Here is a 27369-nt window from a genome sequence, read left to right as displayed (position 1 = left end):
TTTCTTCTGTTGTTTCCACTGACATGGAGTTTTGTCGTGTAAATTAGAAACATGTGTTAGAAAGAAACGTGTCTGTCATTCTTGTTGTTGTGGTCTGTTCATGTAGATGTTCCTCAATCAGTATTACATTGTTAGCATGGAGCATTTGCACGTGGGAGCATGAACAGGTGAGAGGTGCAGAATGGCCAACAGGAAGAGCCTGTGTGACAGATAATACAACAGCGGCAAGGTGGTTACGTGTGAACCTGAGACACACCTGACACTTGATGGCTAGAAAGCAAAGACAAACTTAGAGCAAATCGAAGATGATAGAGCTTAAAAAAAACAAACAAATACGATACGTTTTCCCTTTAAAACTTAAATGGAAAAAGTAGTAGAAAAATAACATTATGACATTCTAGTCACTGCAAAAAGTAATTACAGAAACTGATTACTGTATTTTCTGTCAATGAATAGTTCAAGTTGTCATATACAAGGTGCAACACACTATGAGGCTTATTAAGTGAGACAAAAAGAATCAGAGATAAATCCAGCAGTCAACAAACTTTAACTATTGCAGTAGTTCTAGAATTAGTTAGTAACTCGATACACGTTAGCCACATTAGAGCCGTTAGACGTACAAGCTTATATAGAAAATATTATTTACCAACCTTGTTTGCGACATGTAAAAAAAACAGACTGACACCACTAAATCAAACGTAACCGTGATCACGCTAACTCCCAACCTTGTTAGAAACACGTAAAAAAACAGCTGTGTTAGCATATTCACAATAGCACCCAACCAAACATTCTTGACAGAGCGACGTATACTTGTCAAAATCACTTCGACATCAGTAAGCACAGCCAGAATCAACCCATATAAAGGTGTTCTGGATAATTAGGCGCACTGTTGTTTTTTGAAAAAATTATAGGTTTTTAAAAGCGCCCTATAATTGTCTCAAACGGGCAGACGGGTTTATTAGTTCAGACAGGAACTGAGCACAGCTGAAAGTCCAGAAAGCTAAATCATTGTCAGACAGGCAGAGGACAATCACGAACAAGAAGAGAGTAGAGTAGTCAGAATCAAGGCTAGGGTCAGGGCAGGCAGCAGGCAAACAGATGAAGTAGGGTCAGAAACAGAAGATCAGGTTCAGATAGAAACGCTCGGTAATGAAGGCTAGGTGGCACAAACAATACTTCGCACAGAGTGAGACTCTGTGTGTTGCTTAAGAAGCAGGTGGGTGATTGTCAGATTGGTGTCAGGTGAGTTAGAACTCTGGAGACTGCTCCTGCTGATGACCAGAGGGGGAGACAGAGCTCTGACAATAGTGAAGAAAATATCGTATGGGGTTAAAATATAAATACATTTAAGTTGGAAATTTTCATAAGGAAGTGATGAAGAGCTGAAGTGCTAATGCCACCCAGAATATACAGCATTTTTGAGTTATGAGTTGTACCACTCATGTTGGTTAACAAATCTCGATTTTCCAGCTTCCCCAACAAGCATGTTCAAGTAAAAAGGGGGTTTTGTAGACACCACATGTGAAAGGCTGAATAATATTGAGACTTCAGTCCTTAAAAAATACATGAAAATAAACAACAAGTTTGGAGATAGCTGGAGCCAAGGCGTCAATCAAGACAAGACACAACAGTCGTTGATAGTGCTGCAACAAACAATTATTTTAACAGTCGACTAATCACCGATTATTCTTTCTGATTAGTCGACTAATCGGGTCATAAGCAAACTGGATGTAAAGCACATCTTAACCATCATTAGCTTTAAACTAACTAAAATCTAGATACTGTATATAGCATTGCATGTGATAATGTTAGTGTGAATGATGTAAGCTGAATTTGGATGCTGAAGATGTTAAAATTCATTGCTAAAAACGCTGAAGTTGATAGCTGAAAATACTGAAGTTGATAGCTGAAAATGCTTAGACTAATAGCTGAAAACGCTGAAGCTAATAGCTGAAAATGCTGAAGTTGATAGCTGAAAATGCTGAAACTAATAGCTGAAAATGCTGAAGCTGATAGCTGAAAATTCTGAAGTTGATAGCTGAAAATGCTGAAGCTGATAGGCAAATTAAATATCAGTTAATTGCCAAATGAGCCTGAAAAAACGAAAAAAGCCTAAGTTAGAAAAAAGCTAGCATGCAGCTGAAATATTAGCTAATCTCCAAAATAGCCTAAAAAACAAATAAACAAAAAAACTAAATTAGCCCAAATTGCCTAAAAACCTAACCCAAAAAAACCTGGAAAAATCGTTAAGTAGCCAAAACAGCTAGGATGTAGATGAAAAATTAGCTAAACTCCAAATTAGCCTAAAAAACCTTAACAAATGTCAAAATAGTTCAAAGAGCTTTCATAATGCCATTACAACTTTCAACTTTACTATAATCTCACTCCATATAATATAAAGTAACAACTAATTGACTATTAAATTAGTTGTCGACTATTTTAAAAGTCGATTAGTCGTCAATTAGTTGACTAATCATGGCAGCCCTACTCGTAGACTATAGATCATTATCTCAATGCGTACCTTTTAGCATTTATTGAGCTTCCATTAGGATATCTGTGACATTCGTTAGTCGAAGGGTCAAGATACAGCACAGGTGCACTCAACACATTCTTTTTCCAACCAAGAATTTACATCTCTTTTCATAATAAACAAAATGTGGTGGATTGCCCGACTCACAGCTCTTCCATTGCGTTTAATTAATTTATGAGTCATTTTCCCACAACTTTCAGTTTATAACGAGAACCATGGACACAATTATGCTCCCCAAGAACCCAAACTTAAGAATTAAATACACTTACTCACAATGAAACAAGCATCGTACAAAGTCCTAAACCAAAAAAAAAAAATGTAAGCCTCATTTTAAAGCTGGAGAGCAGTAAACTACAGCCTGCTGCATGTAAATTGGATGAGGTGCATACCACAGCCTACATCCTATTCTGTCAAAACTACATCCTGTCGTCAACTAGAAGCCCATTAGTTTTTAATATTGGAACAATGTCAAGAACTAACCTGAAAGGAGACAAATATCAAGTCTTAGCATGGACATTGTTGGGTTAGTTGTAAACCTAAAGGTTGGCTAGTTTAGATTGACAGGATTAAATGTGGATTGGAAAAGTTACCCAAAAGTTTTTTCAACCTCACTGTGATGCCATTGAACAAAGCCTTTCCCTCCAATCTCTGTAGTGGACCTCCGTGTAGGTCACAGGTTGGTGTGTGGTTGTACTGGGCAGCTCCCAGATAGAAAAGGGTCAAAAGATCCAAAAAAACTATATTGCAAATATAGAAAGAACTTACAGTCAAAACCGCGTTTGTCCTTGCAGTTTTATAAATGTTCTCCATTGCTGCCATCAGTTCATCCCCTGTCTTTGCTCTACTTCAAATCTATCCAGCACAGACAGAAACTGGTTATTTTTTAGTTTTTAGTAAGATAGTGAATGTGTTGTCCTAAAAAAACAGAACATTTTGCACAAGCAATGTTACAATTTAACTAAAAAGAACAGAGCAATTGAAATTTGACTAATTTTTGGAACCGCTCTGATTTTTCGAATGTTCATGTTAGAACCACCACTTTTTTTCAGTATTTCTTTTGTAAGTTAGCAAAAAATTTCATATACAATTAAAGCTGAACGGTGGTAACTTTTGTCCTGGGAATCCTAATCTAACTTAAAGTGCATTAATTTCAGACAATCTGTTCAGTACTTTTTGTACTGTACTGTATGTTTGACACAATTCGTTGTGTTCTATACTGTAAGTAATTTGGCTGAGGATGGTTTACAATGATGGGAAGAGCATAGTACTAATACAGTACTGAACCGATGTCATCACTAAATGGTCGAGATGAACAGTTACGGTAGAAAACAGAAAATATTGTTTTATCTCCAAAAATGTCTTGTTTTCTACACACCTGTAAGAGTATTTCTTTCCATTTATTGGTGGATAGAAACCAACAATTATCACCATAGATTGCATAGGTGCTAGAAACACTAGGCTCAGTCCAGACCATTCTAGGTAAGATGAGAGCTAGCATGGCTAAAATACCATAGTTTGGTACAAATTACCTGGTAGGAGTGGGTCTTTCTTGAGACCAAGAAAGTCCCTAACAAAGCGTTTAGTAGTTTTATGAAGGAGTTACTAATTTGTGACTTGAAAATAAATAATTGGGACCAGTCACACAATAGGTGTATGGTTCAGCCCAGAATTTATTTCTTGAGATAGTCGTCCTGCGTTCTCAGGTGCTCTGCCATTGTACATAGAGGGAAGGTTCTATTCAGTTTCTAAGAGAACTATGTCTCAATTTGCTCCAATGTAAATGCAGTTTGACTATACCAAGGGATAATACAAAGAAAAGGACAGATATAGTAGGTACAGTTTTCCCTCATTTATCTCTGGAGATACTTTCATAAATAAAAATCTGCAAAGTAGAAGTACAGATGTTTTAAGGCTGTTAGACCCACTTTACATGATTTATACACCTTGTTTTCTCAATTCTATCTTGTTTAAACCCTCAGGGTTCAGAAAAATAAATTCAGTATTATAGAAAGAAAGCAAAAATCTACTACCAGTTGAAGTTTTATATAATTGAGGCAAACTGAAAGCATTCTGTTAAGGATGTAATTGATCGACAAGGTCAACAGCCACTCAGGACGCAGAAATATGCAAAACTGCACTGAATAAATTCCGAGACACAGCAAGGGTGACTTGAGGTGGACCACAATATAGCGTAGGACCATAGTACTGTGTATTTCAAAATTAAAAGAAAAACATCAAACTAAATTGCCTTCAAGAAATAGCCGAAAGAGGATCTTAACCATGCATAAAGCATTGAAAAGATGTAGATTAAAATTATATTAATGTGCTGGTTCCCTTTTTCTTCAGGTCTTTTATGATTAATGCTTTGGATAATTACGTTACTTAACGAAAAGATTTTGTAACTGCACAAAACTTGCTCTTGAAGGTGCAGTGTGAAAGTAGACCAAATGAAAGTTTTTCTGCAATTCCAGTGGAATTCAATCAATTTTGGGGAATTCTTTGGGAGACATAATCTTGCTTTCTTGATTCCATACTATGCTTTCTATACTGTACATGCATTTGATCATAGAAAATAGTATTTGAAAATATTTGATGCTTTCTTCCTGTTTTCAAAACAATAAAGAGATTCCATGTTTGATTCCAAAAATAGAATAGTGTGGCTCTCAAAGCCTTTTGACCATTTAAGCTTTTCTGTATCCAAACTTATTAAAATGACCATCTACAAATATATGAACCTCACCACCTAAAGTTGCCGTGTCAGCAAAGAGGGTAGTAATGAACTAATCAAATCAGCTTATAATAAAGGCAATGGCCTGTGGTGGAGAAATGACTTTGTCACGGACACAACAATGGATTTATGTGAGGTACAAGCCACCTATAATTAATCAAGCCCTACGCCTCTGGACTTAAAGTGGAAGTTTCCATCTGGTTAATTCATCATGTAGCCTTCAAAGTCAGATTCCCACAGAGTCTCCCACATTTCTTTAATTCTTCACATGAGTGGAAAACAGGAGTCTTTGTGTTTGCTGTCAGTTGTGGCAGAGGGGGGTGGCTTATTAGTTTTGAGATAATCCACAGCTGCATTCCACCCTGGGGGCAACCTCAGCCCAGAGTGTGAAGGTCTGGAAATCTCTGCCAGATTAGACAGGTTAGTTACTGTACATCTGATTTACTCCCTAAAACTTACGTTTCTGTTGTCAAAGGTGCTGTTTGCTTTGACCAAAGGCAGAACAGTGTGGCGCAGGAGTTGTTGTGGAGTTAAATTTGGCGTCTTTTGATTCTCACGCTAGCATTTGCACAGAAAGGCAACTGTTGTTGCTGCAGCTTCGGGGTTGAGGCCGCATAAAGTAGCGAGTGCTCATGTGCCCAGCATCCAGACTCACACAAATCCCGTGATATGATCGGCCGGCCTCAAGCTTTAGCCTCGGTGAACAACAGGAATCTGGATTTGTTTCACTCTCGCGGACCCGTGTGAGACAAAGGCAAAAGCCGGATGGGCACAGGAGAGGCAGGGTTGATTCACTCCTCTGTGAAATGATCAGGACCAACAGGTTCTTAATGCATCCAGCTCATTAAGGCACCACCTCCAGAGCTTATTGACAATTACCAATCAGAGGTAAGTTCGGTCAGGGGATCCTCTCTGACCAAACATGCATATTTTTTTTGGCAATAAGAAGAATTTCCTACGTTTACTTTTTTACAGTTGTAGCTATTTTTGAATATTTTAAAAGGTGATGCCCATAAGATTTCTATAACATGGTCTTGTTTTTCTTCTATAAATCTGAGAAAAACTGTGCTAATAGGAATCTTTTTAGGCTTTTGATCAAATTAAGTTTAGAATTTCCTGCTTTTTGCATTTGCTTGAACTCTAATGTATAAATTAGAACTATTTTGTTTGCAAAATTTTCATTACATTTTTTTGTTTTTTGGCAAAATCTGCTAAGATAATTTTTTTTCCCCAAGGAATCTTTTTATCCTATTTAAAGGCTGCACCATGGTGTAGTGGTCAGCACTTTTGCCTCATGGCAAGATGGTATTTGTTCAGATTCCCTTAGTCCCTTGTGTGGAGTTTACATGTTCTAACACATGCTTGGGTTTTCTTTGGCACCTTCTAGGTCAATTGGTGACTCTATTGTCCCCAATTGGGAATGTGAGTATGGTTGTCGCTTTTGTTTTCATGCTATGGACTGGCAAACCGTCCGGGGTAAACCCCAATATTGACCCAACGGTGGCTGGGATAGACTCTAGCATCCCAGGGGGTTTGGATATTGATTAATGGTTTACTTGGGAATATTTTTGATGAAATCATGCATTCAACTCCTACATTAAGATAATCCATCATGTAAAATCTAAGCAAATATTCCTACATTTTCTTGCTTTCTGTATTATTACATTTATTTTCAATAACTGAGCGAACTCCTTGTCGACTTGTGTGAGAAATTCTGATGCCATTGTCAAGTTGCAAAAGTCAACTGGAGTCACAACACTGCTAGAAAATATGTCTTGAAGTTAAGCGATGGCATCTGGACTAAAAATGTTCTTTCTAGAAAAATTTCACAACTCAACCAAGTGGTTTCATCAATCTGAGTTCAAACCTGGCACATATCCCATTGGTGGGTTGTCCAGGTGGGGCTTGAACCCAAACCACTCAGAGTGGGGAAAATTTTTAAGAAAGATTCAAAGTCCAAATACCATAATTCAACTTCAAATACCTCATCTTCACAACTCAACTCCCCTGGATAAATGAGAACCTTCATTGACACATTGATCAAATATATTTAAAATAGCTAAAATGTTTTATTCATATTCACTAAAATGCAGTTTTGCCATTGGTTTTATGCATAACGCAAAACCTTCAGTCAAATATTGTCTGTGATAAATATTCATTATTTATTGGTAGGGCTTTGTGAAGAGCTGAAAACTGATTGAGAACTGTTCGAAACCAACACATTCTCATCCCCAAGTCGTCACATATAGACATTTGGTTAAGGACCCCTCCATGCCACTTTTTGACGTTTTGGGTGTCCCCAACTTGTCGTTTTTTGACATGTTCGTAAAGTTGAGGTTCCGCAACCCTTGAGGTGCGGTACTGGGCGCACACTGGTCCTTGGGACGCGTTCAGTACTGGTACCCTAACCCAGCAGCAGATGTGGTACCAGACTTCTACCATACCCAAACCGGTACCAGACGCAGTACCGGTTCGCTCCACGTCCTGGTTTTGGACCGGTTGTGGTTCGCGGCCCCGAGGTTGGGGACTCGTGATTTCAGGAGAACAGCCAGCACGTCAAAAAATGACAAGTTGGTGACACCCAAAACGTCAAAAAGTGACGCGGAAGGGTCCTTAGCCAAACGTCAATGTGTGACTAGTTGGGAGTGAGAACACCCACAAAGATTGTTTCAGTAAGATTCACGCTCCTCAGTATCTGAGTGTTTGAGATAGTAACAGAAGGATAATTAAGGTCTGCAGTTCAAGCTAGGAAAAGCAAAAAACATCCAACAATTTGAGACATTTCGGGGACTAGCTTGTGAATTTCATACAGTTTCTCAACAAAAGGTACAGTCTAATTGAGATACAACTCAAAGAAGTCCCTAAAGATCAGGTCTGGAATTGTTCTTCTTAAAACGAAAAAAATCTTGAATGCTCATGATCATTTGATCTACTCTGTAACACATTATATTTCATTTCGCACGTGATTTTCCTCTTGCAAAGCAGATTGAAACATCAGACAGTGGTTGTTTAACAGCCAGTTTGCTGTGGTGCCCAACCCCAGACGAACAGTGTGTCGTTACATGAATGAAGCCAAGTGTCAGGGAAAGCTAAGAGACTGTGCCGTGATCCATGATTGTACCTGAACTATAAGACAAGCTCTTTAGTCATGCCTGATGTTTTCATTCTCTCCATCAAATCCTACTTTGACATTTTCCCATGCTACCTAAACTGCTTTGAAAATAGGAAATCAGTTAACATGACTGGCAATCAAGAGTAGTTCTTAGTCTCATGAACGTCAACTTTATTTTTTTTTCAGGAGATGTTGCATTTAAAGTTAAAAAAAGCAAGTCTGTAAGGGCTTCAACCTCCATAATCTGAACCCTGAAAACATAACATCTCCAGGAAAGATTATCAGCACAAAATATGAGGCCCACCGCAGACCTCGGGGGAGCCTGCAGTGCAGACATGAGGGCAAATGGTATGCTTAAAGGACTCCTCTTTTACAACGTATGTTTTTCACACAGCTTGAAGGTAGAGGGTGGTTAAACCGCAGGAATGTTTACCTATTTAGGACATGGGAAGTGGAACATGGGAAGGTAGTGGGGATGTGGATCACATCACTCTGAAGAGGTTCAAGTAAGGCAAGAGGGACACTTCAACCTCCATGTCAAAGAAGCAGATCAATGTATCCGGAATGAGAATGGGAAATTTTAACCCTTTAACAGCGACATGTTAGCTTTAATGTTGAGTTTCTTTGAGCTACTATAACTCTTTAACCATTTACGTATCTCAATGATACGTGATGGAGTGACAGTCACAGGGTTTGGAGTTATTCTCTACGTCTGATCGTTTTATTTTTATATATTGGAAACAGAAAAAGAGTAGAAGTGAGTGTGTTTTACTCTCAGGAGATGCCCAGGGCTGCTTCAGCTGAAATTGCCGTTGATAACGTGTCTGAGTTAACGGAGTTAATGAAGTGTCTGTAAGTGGCGTTGTATTCTCTTAACTATCGGAGTAAACTGCCGTCTAACGAAACAGAAGGTAACTTTTGTAGTCCATTTGTAGTCCTCTGAAAGGCTATGAGGTCCTGATACGTAATGTTTACTTTTAAACATTACATGTGATAAAAATTTTCAGTGTTTTTAACATTCTTACAGGGTATTATTGTTAACATCCGAAGACATACTCTCACCATAAAATGCTTTAGTGAAAGTGACGCTACACCCACTACAACGTAACATAGCTACCATAAAATATGTTTTAGTGACGTATGATGAAACAGATAGAGTTCCGCATAGACCGGGTAGTGACAATGATAAGTTGGGTTTGTAAGCTAGTGGGAGAGTGTGTAAACAGGGAGGGTAACTCAGAGGTGAATTTCTATTGAACTCCTGCCACTCTGCAGAAACTATGTCTTGAAAAGCGACACAAGTTTGTTTTTGATTTTGGCTAAAAGTGGCATAAGCATAATAAAAATGTAATTTAAAATAGATCAAAAGATGATTGGAGCAAGCCTTTAACCCTTGTGCTATCGTAGGCATGTTTACATTAAAAATGGGGTCATCTGGACCCCACAAAACAGTGCGCTTAACTTTTTTTTTTTTAAGGACTTTTTTATCTTCACTGGTGTCCGTGGCAGACATGAAATCCTGTCCACCTTCGTCATGGGAGGGATCACACATCAATTTAAGGGTGGGGTCATCTGGACCCCAGAAGGGGTTAAAGGGGCTAAACTTAACACTGGAGCCTAAAAAAAGTTTCTGGTGTACTGTTGTCTCAGTAAGACACATCTGCTTATATTAGATGACAGATGTTTTTTTATTCAGCTTCAGATTTCAAAGAGGCTTTTGGATATTCTTGATTTGTTTGTGTTAAGGCTTTTACTTTGGCATCACCTGTGTAACATGAGCAGTTACTCCACATATGTGTTTGCATGGGTTTTGCATAGGACCCAAGCATATGTACTGTGAGCAAACATTGAAAAAGCACAAAGCAGAGACTTGCAGCTTCTTTTTTGTCACTCTTTTTTTTGAGTTGCTGCCATGAAATCTTCCTGTTTTGAAAGCCATTCAACCGCAGTACAGAATGGAGACACGGAGCGGGAGTTTTACAATGCGTATCAATGTATATCAATGACCCATTGCCCTCAGTGGCACCCATAAAAAGCCATAAAGCATGCAGAAACTGCAAGGAGATTCCTGTTCGGAGCTACGGGCTTTGGCAGCACACAAAGACTCCAGTTTTGTCAGGGGTAGAACAATAGTGACTACATTGAAGGACCCTTAATTTTGGGGCTTTCATTTGACCCCTGGGACAGGAGCTATTTTCATTTAAAGCAGAGTGCGCAATTATGTTTGAGGAATTTGTTTTACATCTGACTGCATGAGTTTTTTAATCACTTCCTGACTGTTGACCTTAAACCCTTTGCCTTTCTATGTCAAAAGTCCTTCAAATTTCAAGGGACACAAAGTGAATTACCTATGACATAAAGGGAAATTGGTACTAATGGGAGACTTTGGATGGAAACTGTTGCTATTCTTGAGTGTGGAAAATGACTCTAGATTGGCGTTGCCACTATGGCACAAGAAAAATACTACTTTGATTTATTTATTCTATTAAGATTGTTATTAGAATTACTTCTTTTCAATGTTTTTTTTCTTCTTAAAGTTTGGTTCTAGTGATGTAGCTGTACCCATGATAGCAGTTTTAAGAAATTGCAATTAAGTTATTTTCAACAAAATGCTTTAATGGCACCTTAAATGTAGGCAAAGACTCTTGGTGGCATGTCCAAAGCTCAAATATAAAAAGTTCATGAATATACCCTAAACTTAGCCTGGATGACCCTTAGTTTTAAGAATGACTCTTGTAAAGTTATTTTTGAGCACACTTGGACGTGTTTCCGCCACCTCATCACCTGCAATTATAATCATAACCATAAAGATATGACAGAAATGATGAATGGCACAGAGTGTTCTCTCCCTGCTCATGCTCACAACAATCCAGTAGATGGTAAATGTCAATAACCAAGGTACAGGTTTATGGGTATATTTGTCTCAACCGTGTGGTAAATCGCTTAAAACCTTTAAATGCATTTTGGGAAAAGCCTTATAAATAAGTTAATAAATTCAGTTCACAATTTATTTGTTTGGATTTCACAACCTACTGGGGTATTACCCTTCTCTCCTTTACAGATACAACATTTGGTGGGTGTCAAGTACCTAAATAAAGCCTATGTAACTCTTTTTCACATTATATACAGGAAAGTTGTGTGTTCTTGTTGAGAAAACAGCTTTCCCCCCTTAAACGTAAAGCTTCTGGTGAAAAAATGCAGCATATTTTGGCCCTTGACAGTTTTATTTCCAAGTGGAAGTTTTCAAAGTCTGATTTAAAGTGATCCTATAACTAGATCAGTCTTGGGGGAAGAAAGAGAGTCTGGGAGAGACTCTGTAGTACAATGAAGAAATTGTCAAATTCTTCCATGGCCTAGAAAGCTTCCAGGAAACTTTCTGGAACTGGAGTGATCAGGACATTGTGAATGGACAAAGCAAGCCGTCAGTTTAACATCTTGAGTTTAGGAAGTATTAAAACCCTGGAAACCACTATTAGGTGGTATCTAGGAATAAAATTGATTACAGACTGTAGAAGCAAATGTATTACCCATGCAATTCAGTTGCTGATGAGCCTTCTAGTACAATTCCAGTACAACATCAACCGCCTTTATTAGAGACTAATTCGCCAAATGATGTAATCTAATATGTCTTAGAAGTGGAATGCAATTTCCTGAATGAAGTCCATGGTGTGCAAGAAAAAGGGAGGAGTTATATTTTTACTGGAGTTATAAATGCCCTGCTAAATGAGCACAGGCAAGGACACAGCCTGTTAAACCTGCAGCTTCAGGGGGTCCAACTTGTTAGGACCATTTTGGGGACAATAGACTCCACTATTTGGAGGTAGACGCTGCTGTTTTTTTTTTATATATATATATACTCTACAACCAAATTCCAGCAACTGGTGGACAAATCTAATTTATATTGTAGTAAAATATAAACTGCATGCAGGTCTTGTTGGAGAATTGAGGCATGTGAGGCATACTGCTGAAACTAGCTTATGTTTCCTCATGTGATTCTTGCCGTTTGGTAAGTGGAGAGACTATAGAAAAATCTATTACATTCAATTTAGTTGATTAATACTATCTATCCGGACACAATCACTATGGCGGGATGGCTAGTTTTAATGTTAAGTCAACCTAAACACATAGTGAGAGGTTCTGGGGTGCAAGTTTAGTGGACAACGTAATGGAATTTGTGAGTGGCATGGCAGAAAAACGCCAGTAGTGTTTTAAAATTTGAACTTTAGTGGATATGTTCACAACTGTTGATGATGTGATCAGTGGGTAAGTCCAAGACCACCATAGAGGAAGAGCTCATCGTTGGTGTCCAGAAACTAATGCGAGACAGAAAGTGGTCGAATTTGGTCGCAGAACAACAGAAGTACAGCTGAAAGCCTCTGTCATCAAGATCCAACTCCTGCAATAAACGGTCAAACTCCCTGTACTGGGAGCAACTCCAAACAGATAAACCCAACATACTCTCTAAGCATCATCCATGTCAGTGACATATTAAGCTTTATTCTATATCATAAACTTTAAATGTGCTTGCTTCAGCAGGTCTGAGTACATATACAGTATATTGCCTGTATAGTGTATGGGTGTTGTATTGATTTTACTGATGATTGTTTGTCTCTGCTTGGTGTTCAACCAGCTAAGGAAGTTCCTTCTGGAAAAATAAAGGAGCTTTGACTTTGTCTTCCAAAATGTAGTTATTAGTCCATAAAATAAAAAGTGGAAGTAGCTTCTTTCAGATGTAAATTGCCCTTGTGTAAATTTGCAAGTGGTTTGTAAATACACACACACATGAATAGGGGTAATTTGAAAAATGTGGGATACATATGGTTTGTTTGACATTAATAAATGCGTTTTTAATTTCCATTTGGCTGCAAATTTGGCATTCATTCAACTAACAAAATGAATAGAAAAAAAACTTGTTTTTATAAATAACTACATTTTTAAGTTGTTTCCATTAAAAATTCTTATGTTGTTCCAAATTATTCAAACTAGTGATCAGCTTTTGGGCCCAACTCAAACCAAATGCCTCTTTTTCCATTTTTCCGTTAGCAAACATCATGAATCAAAAAAGGGAAGACAAAAAAAGGTTTTAAATGAAATTCAAAATTATTTGTGTAGGTTTTCCAACAGCTATGGACACAACAGAACAGCAGACACAATGGCTTTGTCTGAATAACCACCATTATCCCCAACTACAAAAAAATGTTTTATGCAAAGACTTCTGGGAAATTTCTAGTTCGCTTGATTTTGAAATTGTTGATTTGAACAGCACTACAAAATGGCAATCACACTGTATAGTGAGTAGTGAAAGAATACAGACATAGCTAATGTCGTCTGTAGTAGTACGTTAAATGTGCAAAGACAGAGAACAAAACGTTTTTGTTTTGTCAGCAAAACTTCAAAAATAAGAAAGTTGTAAAGTCAGATAAGACCACTCATTTTAGCTTTGCTGAATGTTGTTTATGATTCATGTAAAGTAGCTGCTAAGTATATTTTTACAATAGCTAGCAAAACATTTAGCAGCATAAAAGTTTTTTACAGGTACATTTTCATGTATTTGATACTTCCTTGCTTTACATCTTTATTTACCCTAACCAAAAATAAGTATACTCAAATTATTTTTTACTGTACTTCTTTAAAACTAAAATTAAGATAGTATACTTTTAGGTACTTATTAGAGTAAAAACTTTACAAGTTACGTTACGTATACTGGGATTATCCTTAGAATGATACTGCAAGTCTATATGTATGTAGTCTATATTTGTCACTGTCCTTAAATATTTCCTTAAACATCATTAAAAGTGGAGTAGATGTATTTCTAGTGTAATAAAATGTATTTTTGTCCACTAATCAGTAGAAGTTTGTTGCTTTCTAAGCTAAAAGCAAACCTCAAACGCTACATTAGATACACTTAAATGTGTACTTTCATAAACTTTAAGTTTATTTTCAGTAAACTAATAGCATACCGGGATGGTTACTTTAAGTATACTTCTGAGAATCCTTTTATCAACTAAAATTGGGCCAATTTAGTCCAAAGAAGTATACCTATCAGTATACTTTTTACTTGGTACATTTGGGGAAATATACTTTGCTACACTGGAGTATACTTTGGTAATGGTACAAATTAGTATTATTTTTTTTTTTATGCATAAAACTGTCCTTTTAAAAACAATAATTTAGCATTTTTTCCTTCTTCAAAGTACACAAACAATTCCTTTACAAAGAAAATATTTGGGAAACTCAAGGCTTCTCTGTGGGGGGGACCAAAAGAGTTTCAAGGGTGACCATTCCCCTAAGATAGCATCTCCTAATGCACCACTGTTTTAGAAGCAACAAGTTAATTAAGTTTAAAATGACATTCTTAACAATATTTTGTACTTACTTACCTTTACTCATACTCTTTTACTATTTTAGTTTCTCACCTGTAAGCTAACTTGTAGGTTTTCCTGGCTTAAATGGAACACAGAACAAAACAGGCAGTCGTAGGAGTCGTGACTTTGTAGTTATATCACTTCCAAAACAACAATACCCAGAATGCCATGCTGTTACTTTGGTAACCTCTTTTTTTCCACGTGCATCCACCGCTCGCGCTGCTGCTAACCTCAATGAAAAGCTGCCAATGACCGGAACAAACCATTTCACAACACAAGCGGGGGGGTGGCCGCGGTGAGCAGAAGTACAGGAAACAGAGAAGGTAGGAAATGTGGCGCTGAACTCTCCGCCGTTTATCTCTTCAGTCGACCCAGACAGCGATTACCGGAGCGCCGTTCACGCAAAGTCGCGTCGTTCTTTGATCGAGCTGCATCCTGGGTCTGAAACACGCCTCTCGTTTCGGCTCAGTTTCGCGCCGCCGCTTGTGCCGTTACATGACAGCGGAGCGGCAGGCAGAGCCGGTCCTCAGAACAGAAGTGCGGCTGCGGCGGCTGTAGTTACCATGTCGCTGCGGGCGGTTTCACTTTAGAGGGGCACGGGGAAGGGATGGGGAAAGGTGAGTTACAAAAGAAGGGGGGTCGGTTATGTCAGCGAGGTTTGCTGGTCACGTGCTTAAAAAAAGGTTGGAGGGGTGGAAGTGAGGTCACGCGACGTTTAAGGAAAATTACAAGAGGTTCCCCAAATTTTAGGTCCAGGTGATGCCCTCCAATGTTCGCCATTTAAAACGTGATATAAGCAGTTTTTAAGTATTTTAATCCAAGCAGGTGGATTAAATAACATTTTAAATAAAATATAAATAATGTTATGAAGTCAGAGTATGCTAACGTCTGTTAAAATACAAAAAAACCCCACAATTTAAAATATTTTTAGTGCTCTTTAATATAAATACAGAAAATATTCAACCCTAAAAATTATCAAATTAGCAATTGTGTGGATTCAAAGCAAAAATAATGTTTTAATGTGAATTTTCTAAAAATATTTTATCTAAGGTGAATAAAATAATACATTGAAAAACAATGTTATGAAATGGTTTCATAACTGGTGTCATGTGAGCCACAATATATATATATATGTGTGTGTGTGTGTGTGGCTCCTATACTTTGTAGAATACTTGTGGATCTTTAGCTTGTTGAGAATCAACAATTGCTTTTGTAATCCTTCACTAATTTGTCTTTTTGTGCTTGAATTATTTCAGAGCTAAGCGACTGAGCGGGTCGGCGCAGACAAAATGGTCAGGTAAGAAAGAGTGGCAAAAGAAACAATAAATGTCGGATTTTATGACAGAAGAACTTAAAAACAGTTTCTCTGTCACTCACAACTCAAAATGTTAGGTCTTGGAAATATCTCTACGAAACATTGCTGCGGTTGAAACAAAGGGATGAACTGAAACAGGCATATTTAGCGACAGAGTGTCCTGCGAGCTGCAGATAAAGAACACACACCCACATTAGTTGTCCTTGAGACACACATCTTAGATAAGTGAGGCGGCCAGACTCTCATGCAGAAAGTCTTCTCTGCATTTCATACCAGGCTGCAAACATGTGAGTGCGTTTTGTGTTATTCTGACATTATGGAATTGTTGGTAATTCGTTTTCTTCCCCAGGGGTGTGTGCGTGTCGCTACCGGAGCCAGTCATGGCCGACAAACTGGCTTCAGTCGACCAGCCGCTGAAGAAGTTCCCTGCTGTGGGACTCCCCAATGGAAAGGAGGGAGACGGCCTCCACGCTAGAGGCCAGTGGGCCAGCAAGGCCGAGTTTCTCCTGGCGGTGGCGGGGCAGATCATCGGACTGGGCAACGTCTGGAGGTTTCCATATCTCTGCTACAAAAACGGAGGAGGTAAAGGAAGGAAGTTCCTCTTGATGTATCCCAAATGAATCAATTCTCTTCTTCTGAAACACTTCCTTGAGACGACCTCTTGGGTCCCCGTGAGCTCTTACCAACGCTTGTTGGTGTCCAGGTGTGTTCTTCGTACCCTACCTGCTGTTCCTGGTGCTGTGTGGGATCCCCCTCTTCCTCTTGGAGACCTCACTGGGACAGTACACCAGCCTCGGAGGGGTCAGTGCCTGGAGGACTATCTGTCCAATATTTGGAGGTAATCTTCTCTCACTGAACCATCAATGAAACATAAGCTTTAATGTTATATATGTAATATGTTCTAGAACAGGGGTCCCCAAACTTTTTTCTTGTCAGGGTCACATAGGGGTTTTCTTCTCTGATGTGGGTCAGTTTGTAGGCTAACTTAAAAATGCGTCTAAACTTAAGACATTTAAAGTTTTCCAGAAAGCCACACATAACCAGATAGAACACAGACTGCAGAAGAGTGGAATAAAGAGTGGTGTGCCAAAATATCGATATTGCCATAAATCGCGATACTTAGTCCTGCGATTGATTCTCGATGGGTTATTTTATTTTCGTTTCACGAGACTGTAAAACGTTGTATTTGTCATCCGTCATCACGTTTGCTATTGTTAACACTGAATTTTACAGATAATTCCAATTCAGTTGGTGTCAGTGCTTGTCAAAGACATAGTATTACTGATCTTAGAAATGTTGCACAAAGGTGTCTATTATTTTTTGACATAGTTGTATATTATGATTGTGTTCAAGCTAAAAAATAAAAGGGATATATTTTCCCCCAAAAATACATGTTCTTCTATGTAACATGAGTTATTAGAGACGATTTATGCCAGTTATCGCAGTATCGCGATATCATCGATATCGTAAGCTGTGTATCGCATCGCGAGGTACCCACCGATTCCCTGCCCTAATGTTCAGGGGTCCTGGCCAAATGTGGAGCCAGAGTTTGGAGACCTATGTTATAGACGCACTACAATGAAAATGGTCGTTTTAATGTGTTACTGTGGCATCTTTCTGATGATGGAGGACATATATATTGAGAAAATAAGATTAAAAATTGCGTTTTTGAGTATTTCTCTGTTCAAATCGATGTGAATCGAGAGCAGATGAAATAAATGTTTAAAAATTGTGATGTCAATACACTAGATTTCAATCAATCAATCAATAAAACTTTATTTGTAAAAAAAAGTGCTTCTCATACATGCGCAGCTCGGAACGCTGTAGATGATAAACAACAAAAATAGATCAAAAATAAATAAAGAGAGAAAAACCCACCCAATTACGACCCATGACCCTTTTCTCAACAGTATTTTTTAAAGTAAAATCTAAAAGGAACTTTATCTAATATATATCTGAAAAAGGTTTATACCGAGCGGCAGTGGAAGCAGTTTATTTTTTCCTGGACAAAAACATGGGTGTGGAGCTTTCATTTATTTTATGAAGAAAAAGTTTGATTAAGTTGAATTTCTTACGGAAATGCTTCTAAAAAGGTCATTCCAATCATTTTTTGGTCTATTTTCAAAGTTTATCCAGAGGTCTTTTAATTATGATGATGCCGATTTTAGACAAAATTGCAAAAAAAAAAGAAAATAAGTTTTCTTGGACATAGTTTCTGCAGAGCGGCAATAGTTGATTAGAAATTCGCCTGTAAGTTGTGGGCGGGACTAATGGCGCAAAGCATTCAGAATTTTTTCCACATCACAGATACGATCTTTTTCAAACTGTTCTTTTATTGTGCTCCTAATTCACAACAATTTAAATAAAAATATTCAAAATGAAATTTTGATATTTTTATTCTTTATACATGTCTTTCATTATCATAAAAAGGCCACAAGAAAATGTTAAAACACAATTTTCATATGAGTGAGTCTATAAATTGGGGTTCTTTTCATTGGCCAGAAGTCTGCTGAAAAAATCCGTATGGTGTGTGTGTTGTGGGGGAGGGGTGTCTGGGGTTTTTCTGAAGCTCCCAGCTGTTTGACATTTACTTGTTTTCATAACCGATTCTGTGTTTCAACAAACGGAAATCATCTTTTTGACCTGCTTAAAAGTGTCCCCACCACAAACTGAGCGTGAGTCTCACCTATAGACATTAAGCCTATGAAACAACAGACTTGTCAAAAGTTGTAGGTTTGGTCCTATCTACAGAATAATTACTTGTATCGGCTAGATTTTGGTGAAATGAGAATTTTTTTTTTTTTTTTTAATTAAAAGAAATCAAAATTAATGTTGAAACAAAGGTACGTATATATGAAATTTTGGGGTTTTTTTTGGCTTTCACCAAATTTGTTCCCTGTTTTTTCTTTAGAGAACAATGCATTCTTTCTGTCTTTGTTTGTAACTCCATAATAACACCAGTAAAGGTCAGTCATATGTGTTTAGTCTGCTTGACCTCACCTCTTTGCTGCAACAACACAAAGTCGTCACAGCGGGAATAAAATGGAGGCAATGGCATCTGAAGTTTTCCTAAAGTTTAGGAAAAAGGACTAAAAACGGCGTCCTCCTCTCGTCATCTGTGTCCTTGGCTTTGCTAGAGCGCTGCGAGCGCTCGCTGCATTCCTCTGTGCACATTAACACCACGCTAAAGTAAACACGGCTCTTCCACTCACCACATCTGTCGTCTTTGACGTCTCCAGCAGGCTTTACAATTCACTGTTTATTTATTTATTTAAAGAAAATCTTAATTATGGAAGTTGTGATTTCACTTCAAAAACATTTATTTCAGACGTATGTAGAGCAAGAAAACGACAAAAATCCGACAGGGAGTGAGAAGAAGAACAACCCTACAAATTCTTGTATCATTAGTATTGCTAGACCCACTATCAAAGGTGAGTGCCCTAGCTAAAAGTACATTCTATTAAAGTAGTATATGTACACACACGTAGCTATTACTTCCCAAGATACCCAAATGATCACTCAATCCCATTGATAAGCATAGATATTTAACTCTTCAATGACAGGACATTGTTTCAAAGGTTTACTAGTTCTGTTCCACAGCTATATTGAAACTTCTTTTGGTTGTTTCTGCTTCATGCATAATAAATTATTTTATACATATTTTTTAATAAATAACCTTTGGATATTTCAGAAGCCAGTTTTGTTGCTCTCACACCATAAAGGTGTTTGCTTTCTAAAGACACATTGAGACCTCTAGACCCGAGCCTTTGCTTGATATTCCTTTTGTATTTCATTGTCACCCGGCCCAGTTGAGCAGAATTTACTACTTTGGTAATATAACCCAAAATGTGATGTCCATGCACGTGGATGCCAGGTCATTGTTGAAGGGATTGTTTGTTTTGAACAAAGAGATTCTGGAGGAATTCCTCACATTGACTTTGATGGGATCCGAGGCCGCCTCAACAAGCGTCCGTTTGTCTGAGCCCACGGCCTCGTCTGAGACACGGAAGAGGTGTGGGCTGCGGGTAAAGGGGTGCTTTCATCCGACACTCGGCTGATAACGGAACGTTTTTGCACACCGACTCGTCCCTACAGGTCTGGGTTACGCCAGCCAGGTGATGATCCTGCACGGATGCGTGTACTACATCGTCATCCTGGCCTGGGCGCTCTTCTACCTGTCCTACAGCTTCCAGGCGGAGCTGCCGTGGTCGCACTGCAACAACTCCTGGAACACAAGTCGGTGCCAAAGACTCGCTCAGACTCGCTCAGACTCGCAGGGGGAAACAGCCGCTAAGCTAAGGCCGACTTGTTTTCCGCAGATTCCTGCGTGCTCTTCCAGCACCTCAACCAGAGCGCCAATGGAAGCAGCCCGCTGGAGAACGCCACCTCCCCCGTCATGGAGTTCTGGGAGTGAGTAGGGTTGTTGAGGGGATCTTGGGGTCGGCGCTCAGAGCTAACGGCTGCTTGTACGTTTTCAGGCGGGAGGTGCTCCGTCTGTCGGACTCGCTGGATGAGCTGGGTCCCATCAGCTGGAAGCTGGCTCTCTGCCTGGCTGCCGTCTGGCTCATCTGCTACTTCTGTGTCTGGAAGGGAGTGAAGTCCACCGGGAAGGTGAGCATCCTCCTGAGGAGACGGGTCTGATCCACGTTACCCTACATTTAGACACAGAAACTCTGGTCCACTTTAGATTTTTATCCTATTTCACTTCATATTTACCGACGGAAAATATTCAAATTAGGTATATAATTACAGAGAAATACTCTACTAGAAATCAGCTTATCACGATCGGATCAAAACATTTAATATTTAAAGCACAGCGGGATACTGCCGAAGTTTGAGCACTAAAATAGTTCAGTGAAGTTAGCAAAAATATTAACTGATTCAGACTTTGGGGCTCAAAACATTCATTTGGGTCTGAAATATTGCGATATTTCTTTTTCCCTACACCCCTACCTAACATTTGAAACTGACAGGAATCGTCTATCGGTTTGTTTTAAGGCAAGCAATGACTTTCAAAGGCATAAAACAAGAAAAACTCTTCTTAATGAGAATCAAACAGTGAAAGCCTCCCAAGGGACCGTCGACAAAGTTCAAGATGTATCAAAAACGAATAAATATTTATACTGATGAGCTAGACAGGAATACTCATGATCATATTCATGCTAAGATGACAATTTAGGAAGAAAGTCACTGTCAGGAATTTTCAATGGAGATTTTAATCATGTCTGATCAAAAATGTTCAATGAAGATGTTAAAGCTACAGTCTCGTTATCACCTATTTCCACTAATAGTTAACTATTTGTACTAGTTGATAGTTTCACTATTTTACTCGATTGTTAAAGCTACTTCTCAGACGTGCTCTGATACAGCTTGTTTTTCAAAAGACAACCTTAGGAACATGTCAAAGCCCACGTTTCATGAAGGATGTGGTTTAGTTCGACACACAGAAAGCGTTTCAGAACCGTTGCTGGCTTCTTTTGAAGACATGACTCCCCATCGTCCTCTAGCAGTTCTCTTTCCTGCTGCTGAAGCTGAAATCCTCTGAAATGTGGAGGTTGTGCACTAGAGTGTCATCATTGCAGGGATGGAGTTTCCTTTATTCCTTTACAGTGCCATGGAGTGATCCTTTTGTTTGGGCTTTTTTTTTTTTTGTTTCTCTAGTACAGTAGACACTACCTACACCTGTTTCATTCAGGGTCATGACCCCATGACCTCAAACAGGAGGATGATTGGTGTTTTCATAAGAAGCAGGAATTGGCCAGAAAAACGAAGCGTGTGTTGTCATTCCCTACTTAGCATCTGATAGTAACATGAGCCTCCTTTTCCCATTCATTTTTATGAAACTATCAGAAAATAAACTTGATTGAGTTCACTCATTTTGAACTGAGTTATCTCAATTTAAATGTGTTTTGTGGATACAAACTGCAGCTTTTTCAAGTTATTTTGACCAAACCCATTGATATTCAGGAGAAGGAGGACGGCGTTCACCAGCAGAGCTTGATATTGTTTCCAATGCAGACTTTAGTTCCTCTTATCGCCTTTATAAACTGATAAAAATGTTCAAATAAGTAAATAAAATCAATATTTCCAAATGAGTCCAAGAGAAGTTATGATTCATGTAAGTGGCTAAAAGCTCCTCTAGCTAGTGGATGCTAACTAGCTGGATGCTAACCGTTTTTTTAACATAAATTCTTCAAAATTTTTTAAAGTTTGTAACAATTTCTAAATAGATTTTTTTTTTATAACTCATAAAATGCCCTTTTTAACTTGTCGTATCAACAAAAATTACAGAAAGTTTACTGTGAGTCGGCAAAAATTAGCTTTAGCATGAATTAGCATCGGTACTTTTAAGCTAGGTCCAAGTTCCTTCTCTATTTATCGCAGAGTGCCCAATATAGTTTGTTTGCCGTTTTGTAGTGGTGTCAGAATCAACAATTCCAAAAAAACTTCCCAGAATTCTCTGCGAGAAGCCAGTGTGCATCAATGCTCACTAGATTTGGGAATACGGACTACAGTGCATTGCGTTGGAACATATTTTGCGAGATTAATGTATTTTTAAAGTAAACCATCCCCTTTTTCATCATCAGAACTGAGTGGATTCATAAATATTAATCATAAATTGCTCGATTAGGTTTTCAGTTTGTGAAATCTGTGATGTTTTATTTGCCGTTTAAAAAAAGAAGTTGCGAGCACGGTGTGACAATCGCCGCACTATATAGTTTTTTTAGTGGTTAGCGTAGGAACTTGGACACAGCTTTACATTCTGAACATTTCTATTGCAGGTAGAATATATTTGTTAAGGTAAAACTTTATTTAACGCCGCCATCGCTTGTTGATTACACATGTTTTATAGTTATGACAGGTTTTTTTTTATTTTACTGGGAAAAACTTCTGATATAAAAATGGTGTAAGCTTGAATATTTTTACATTTTTAATTTTGAAGCGTTCACCTTTTTGTCCATCCCAGCATGAGTTAGGTAATCCGTCCCCTTGCTGCAGGTGGTGTACCTGACCGCCACCTTCCCCTACGTCATGCTGTTCGTGCTGCTGGTGCGCGGCGCCACCCTCCCCGGAGCGACCCAGGGCATCATCTACTACCTCAAACCCGACGTCGCCCGCCTGGCAGACCCACAGGTACGTTTGGGGAACCGCCTCCCGGGTGAGAGAACGGATCTCCGTATGAGCGGGTCTCCCGTCGGCTTCTCCCTGAACGGTTGCGGCGGCTCCGACCGCTGAAGTCTGCTCTCCCCGTCTGTCTGCAGGTATGGATGGATGCAGGTACCCAGATCTTTTTCTCTTATGGAATCTGCTTGGGAAGTCTCACAGCTCTGGGCAGTTACAACAAATACAACAATGACTGCTATAAGTGAGACTCTTGGTCGCACCGACACACTCGACACAGCAGCAGAAATACTGGATCCACCCAGACTGCTGAAACCAACATGGCTGACGTTCCGTCTGTGTCTCCAGGGACTCCTTCCTGCTGTGCCTCCTCAACAGCGCCACCAGTTTCCTGGCGGGCTTCGCCATCTTCTCAGTCCTGGGCTTCATGGCTGAAGAACAGGGCGTGGACATCGCCTCCGTGGCCGAGTCAGGTGAGACCGCCTCCTCCACGGTCAAGAAAACTAGTCGAGAGGTTTTTGTCCTTCATCCCATGATTCTCTGGGAAATTCTGGGAGGGGGAGGTTCCTAAGGGTTAGCTCCACCTCTGACCCTTTGACACCAGACCTTCAGCAGTGGTTTCTTCACCGTAAGAGGACGTGTGGCGCTAAAGTTTGGGTTTCTTTGATATCAAAGTTTCATTCAGTCAACTGATCGGCCGTTGTTTGTCTGGACAGGACCCGGTCTTGCCTTCATCGCCTACCCCAGAGCGGTGTCCATGATGCCCCTCCCCCAGCTGTGGGCCGTCTGCTTCTTCCTCATGATCATCATGCTGGGGCTGGACACTCAGGTACGCGCTGACCAAAGGATAGTGATGAGTACTGAAACATGGAGCCAAGTTAGTATCAGTACCAACACATACAGTACCACCAGAACTGATGTATACGGTTTTACTGGTACTCATGTATACGATACTACTGGTACTGATGTATACGGTTTTACTGGTACTCATGTATACGACACTACTGGTACCCTATAAAAATTTATATTTTGTGCTTCATTTCAGAAATATCAAATCATTTGTGTTCTATTCTGTTTTTCTATACAATTCTAGCCAATCATGTTACCTTTCCAGCGATTGTGGGCGGGATCATATAAGAGTGGGTGGGGCTGTCAGGGTGAACGGAGCATCAGTCAAGCGAAAAGCGAGATAATGTTTAGAAATACTTCACACTTAAAGATATAATTCTTCCAAAAAAAAAACAAAGGCCGTTGTCATGGCGATGAGGGGTGGAATTCCTGTTTACTTCAGTGTTCGGCTTGTGTGAAAACAACAGTACCAGTTTGGCAGTGTTACCAAATAAATCATAAACCCTCTCTGCTCCATCAGTTTGTGAGTCTAGAGGCGCTGATGACGTCGGTCACGGACCTGTACCCCCACCTGATCCGCCGGGGGCGCCGCAGAGAGCTCCTGCTGCTGCTGGTGTGCATCGTCTGCTTCCTGGTGGGGCTGGTCATGGTCACGCCGGTGCGTCCTTCTCCTCCCCCACACGCGTTGGTTAGTTTTAGAAGGATTAGAAACCCAAGAGCTCTTCTGTGCAGGGGGGGCTCTACGTGTTCCAGATCTACGACCACTTCTCCTGCAGCGGAGCCAGCCTGCTGCTGCTCTCCATCTTCCAGTCGCTGGCTATCGGCTGGGTGTACGGTACGAGTCTGATTTATTCTCGTTTCTCTCCATTTTCTGTCTGTTATCGTTTTTCTGTTGGCACGGAGCAACCCCGCCCCCCTTCCCGTTGATGAGAGCTCGGAGTAGGGAGCGTGGGCAACACCCCGTGTATTTTCTACCTCACGGTTACGATGTTTTTCAGACTACAATTGTCTTCATACCTGTATATGTCCTCTGTACTCACTAAAAACACCAAAAATACCATTTTCATTGGAGCAGAACTTTAAATAAATGTTTAATGTTCTGCTCTGGTCATCTGCTTTTGTGTTCCTGCTTTTATTGCCCTCGCCTCCTTCTGAGATCCCGATTCTGTACCTTTTTGAGAATGTCATTTTGTTTTACTCACTTTTTGTTTTTCTATTAAAAGTGATTAAAACAAGGTTCAAACCTCCTCAGTATTGTAGAACTCAGAACTTCACATTCATCTTTTTTTCCACCTGAAATCACCTTTTAAATGGTGAACTGTGTGTTTTCTACAACATCATTTTATTACTGTTCAGACGTTAGTTTTCACTTGGACACTTTGATTTTTAGAGCCTATTTTTCAATTGGAAAGCCATTTTATAAATTGAAGCCTTTGAAGTTTTTTCATTATAACGAGATAACAAGCTTTATTTTCTCAATTTAACGAGATAACAAAGACCGTTTTCTCGTTATAATGAGAAAATGAAGAACCTTTCTCTCTTTCCCGCATGAAGACGCCAAAACTTTACCTGTTTGAAGTCTCTTTGTTTTGTGGTTAACATCACGAACAGTAGAAGAAAACACTCAACAAAAATGTTTTTTAGTTTAGTTTTGATTTGTTGCTGGATCTACGCTCCTCAAACATCTTCATTCCGTCTCATGCACCAGCCCCCTCCCTTTATTTATACTTGTTTGTTCGGAGGTTTTAGGGAATATTTATTGACATATTTAGCTTTTGTCAACTTTTGGGCTCTGTTTTTCCTGACCTTGTCACTTCAGCGTTATAACTCGGCCTGGTTTAAAGATGCTTTGAAGGTCCAAAGTGTCCAGCTGTCAGCCTTCACCTGTCTGCGTTTTTAGAGGGAAGATGCTGGTTTTCCATTTTCTCCCTGCTTTTCCTCCTGAATGACTCGTCCCTTCTCGGTCTTCCGGACGGCTTTTCCCAAACGGGGTGTTTTCGGTGTTTCCCAGAGCGCTGCAGACCAGCAGACTCCTCTGCTGCGTCTGCGTTCCTCTCACAGTCAGCAGACAGTCCGAGCGCGGCTGCGTCGACCCGCTGCTGCTGTGAGGCGCTTGGATTTAGGCCAGCCCCCCCGTCTGCCTCCTCCAGGCCCTAAATCCACCTTTGGGCCCCTGTCGTCTCTCCGTCTCAGTCTCTCTGTCTCCGGGTGTAGACGCAGAGAAACAACACAAACACTGCAGAAGGTTGCAAATCCATCTCTAGGAAAACATGTTTTGCAGGAAGTCATAAATTATGGAGCAGGAACACCTCATACTCACCTTTTTAGGTGTGAAAGTGGCATATTCGAGCCCCCACCTCTTCAACTAGAGCTCACGTTGTTTGTTTGATCCACAGGAGCCGAGCGCTTCAGCTCCAACATCAGAGACATGACGGGCTACAGCCCGCTGCCTGTTTTCAAGTTGTGCTGGAAGTATTTGACCCCGGCCGTGTGCACTGTAAGTATCTGCCCCCCCAAACCTGCAGGGTTCTGCCCACAAACTGCCTAAAAGCCAGTTGTGTAGCTGTATGCAGGACCACTGCACTACCACATTAAAGCACTAAGCAAATTCTACTGGAGGAAGCTGCAATTCCCCCAGTAACCACTAGGGGCAGTCACTGTTTACCTAAGTAAGAAATAGTCAAACGTTGCAGCAAAAGTAAAATATATATTAATGTGCATCATATTAAAGTTATTTATTTTGGTTGTCTTTGAGAGATTATCGATTTTTTTTTAACCCTCGTGTTCTCTTATGGGGTCCGGATGACCCCACCCTTACATTGAGGAGTTAGCCCTTCCATGACTAAGGTGGACAAGACTTCATGTCTGTCATTGGACACCAGTAAAGGCCGACAATCATTGAAAAAAAGTTCAGCGCACTGTCTTGTGGGGTCCAGATGACCCCACTTTTAATGTAAACAAGCTAAGGAGAGCGGAAGGGTTAATTTTTTCTGGACCACATGTCAAATTCAAGGCCCGGGGGCCAGATCCGGCCCTCCAAGTAAATATCTCCGGCCCTCCAAGTAAATATGTCCGGCCCTCCAAGTAATTATATCCGGCCCTCCAAGTAAATATATCCGGCCCTCCAAGTAAATATGTCCGGCCCTCAAAGTAATCATTTTCGGGCCTTCAGGTAATTCTATCTGGCCCCCCAAGTAGTTATATCTGGCCCTCTGGATAGTTATATCCAGCCCTCCAGGTAATTACTGTATATCTGGTCCTCCAGGCATTTTCTATCCGGGCCTTCAAGAAATTTGATCCCGCCCTCCTGATAATTATTTCTGGCCCTCCAGATAATTATATTCGACA

The 27369-nt window shown here is 39.8% G+C and overlaps 1 protein-coding gene across 1 annotated transcript in view; it reads left to right on the top strand.

The window, feature by feature from the left end:
- The first annotated feature begins 14502 nt into the window (after nt 1–14502).
- The window catches only part of LOC112160074 (sodium- and chloride-dependent GABA transporter 2), a 17070-nt gene continuing 4203 nt past the window's right edge, over nt 14503–27369 (top strand). The window contains exons 1-14 of the mRNA XM_024294425.2: nt 14503–15058; nt 15992–16032; nt 16400–16632; nt 16754–16888; nt 20146–20286; nt 20370–20460; nt 20529–20661; nt 23050–23184; nt 23313–23416; nt 23521–23645; nt 23889–24001; nt 24542–24679; nt 24754–24856; nt 26418–26518. Of these exons, the coding sequence (XP_024150193.1) occupies nt 16025–16032; nt 16400–16632; nt 16754–16888; nt 20146–20286; nt 20370–20460; nt 20529–20661; nt 23050–23184; nt 23313–23416; nt 23521–23645; nt 23889–24001; nt 24542–24679; nt 24754–24856; nt 26418–26518 (1560 nt within the window). The 5' untranslated portion in view covers nt 14503–15058; nt 15992–16024. The remainder of the gene's footprint in view (nt 15059–15991; nt 16033–16399; nt 16633–16753; nt 16889–20145; nt 20287–20369; nt 20461–20528; nt 20662–23049; nt 23185–23312; nt 23417–23520; nt 23646–23888; nt 24002–24541; nt 24680–24753; nt 24857–26417; nt 26519–27369) is intronic.

Source organism: Oryzias melastigma, linkage group LG2, assembly GCF_002922805.2.
Source record: "Oryzias melastigma strain HK-1 linkage group LG2, ASM292280v2, whole genome shotgun sequence".
NCBI lineage: Eukaryota > Metazoa > Chordata > Actinopteri > Beloniformes > Adrianichthyidae > Oryzias > Oryzias melastigma.
The sequence above is the reverse complement of the archived record's forward strand: the minus strand, read 5'-3'. Positions and strand labels throughout refer to the sequence as shown.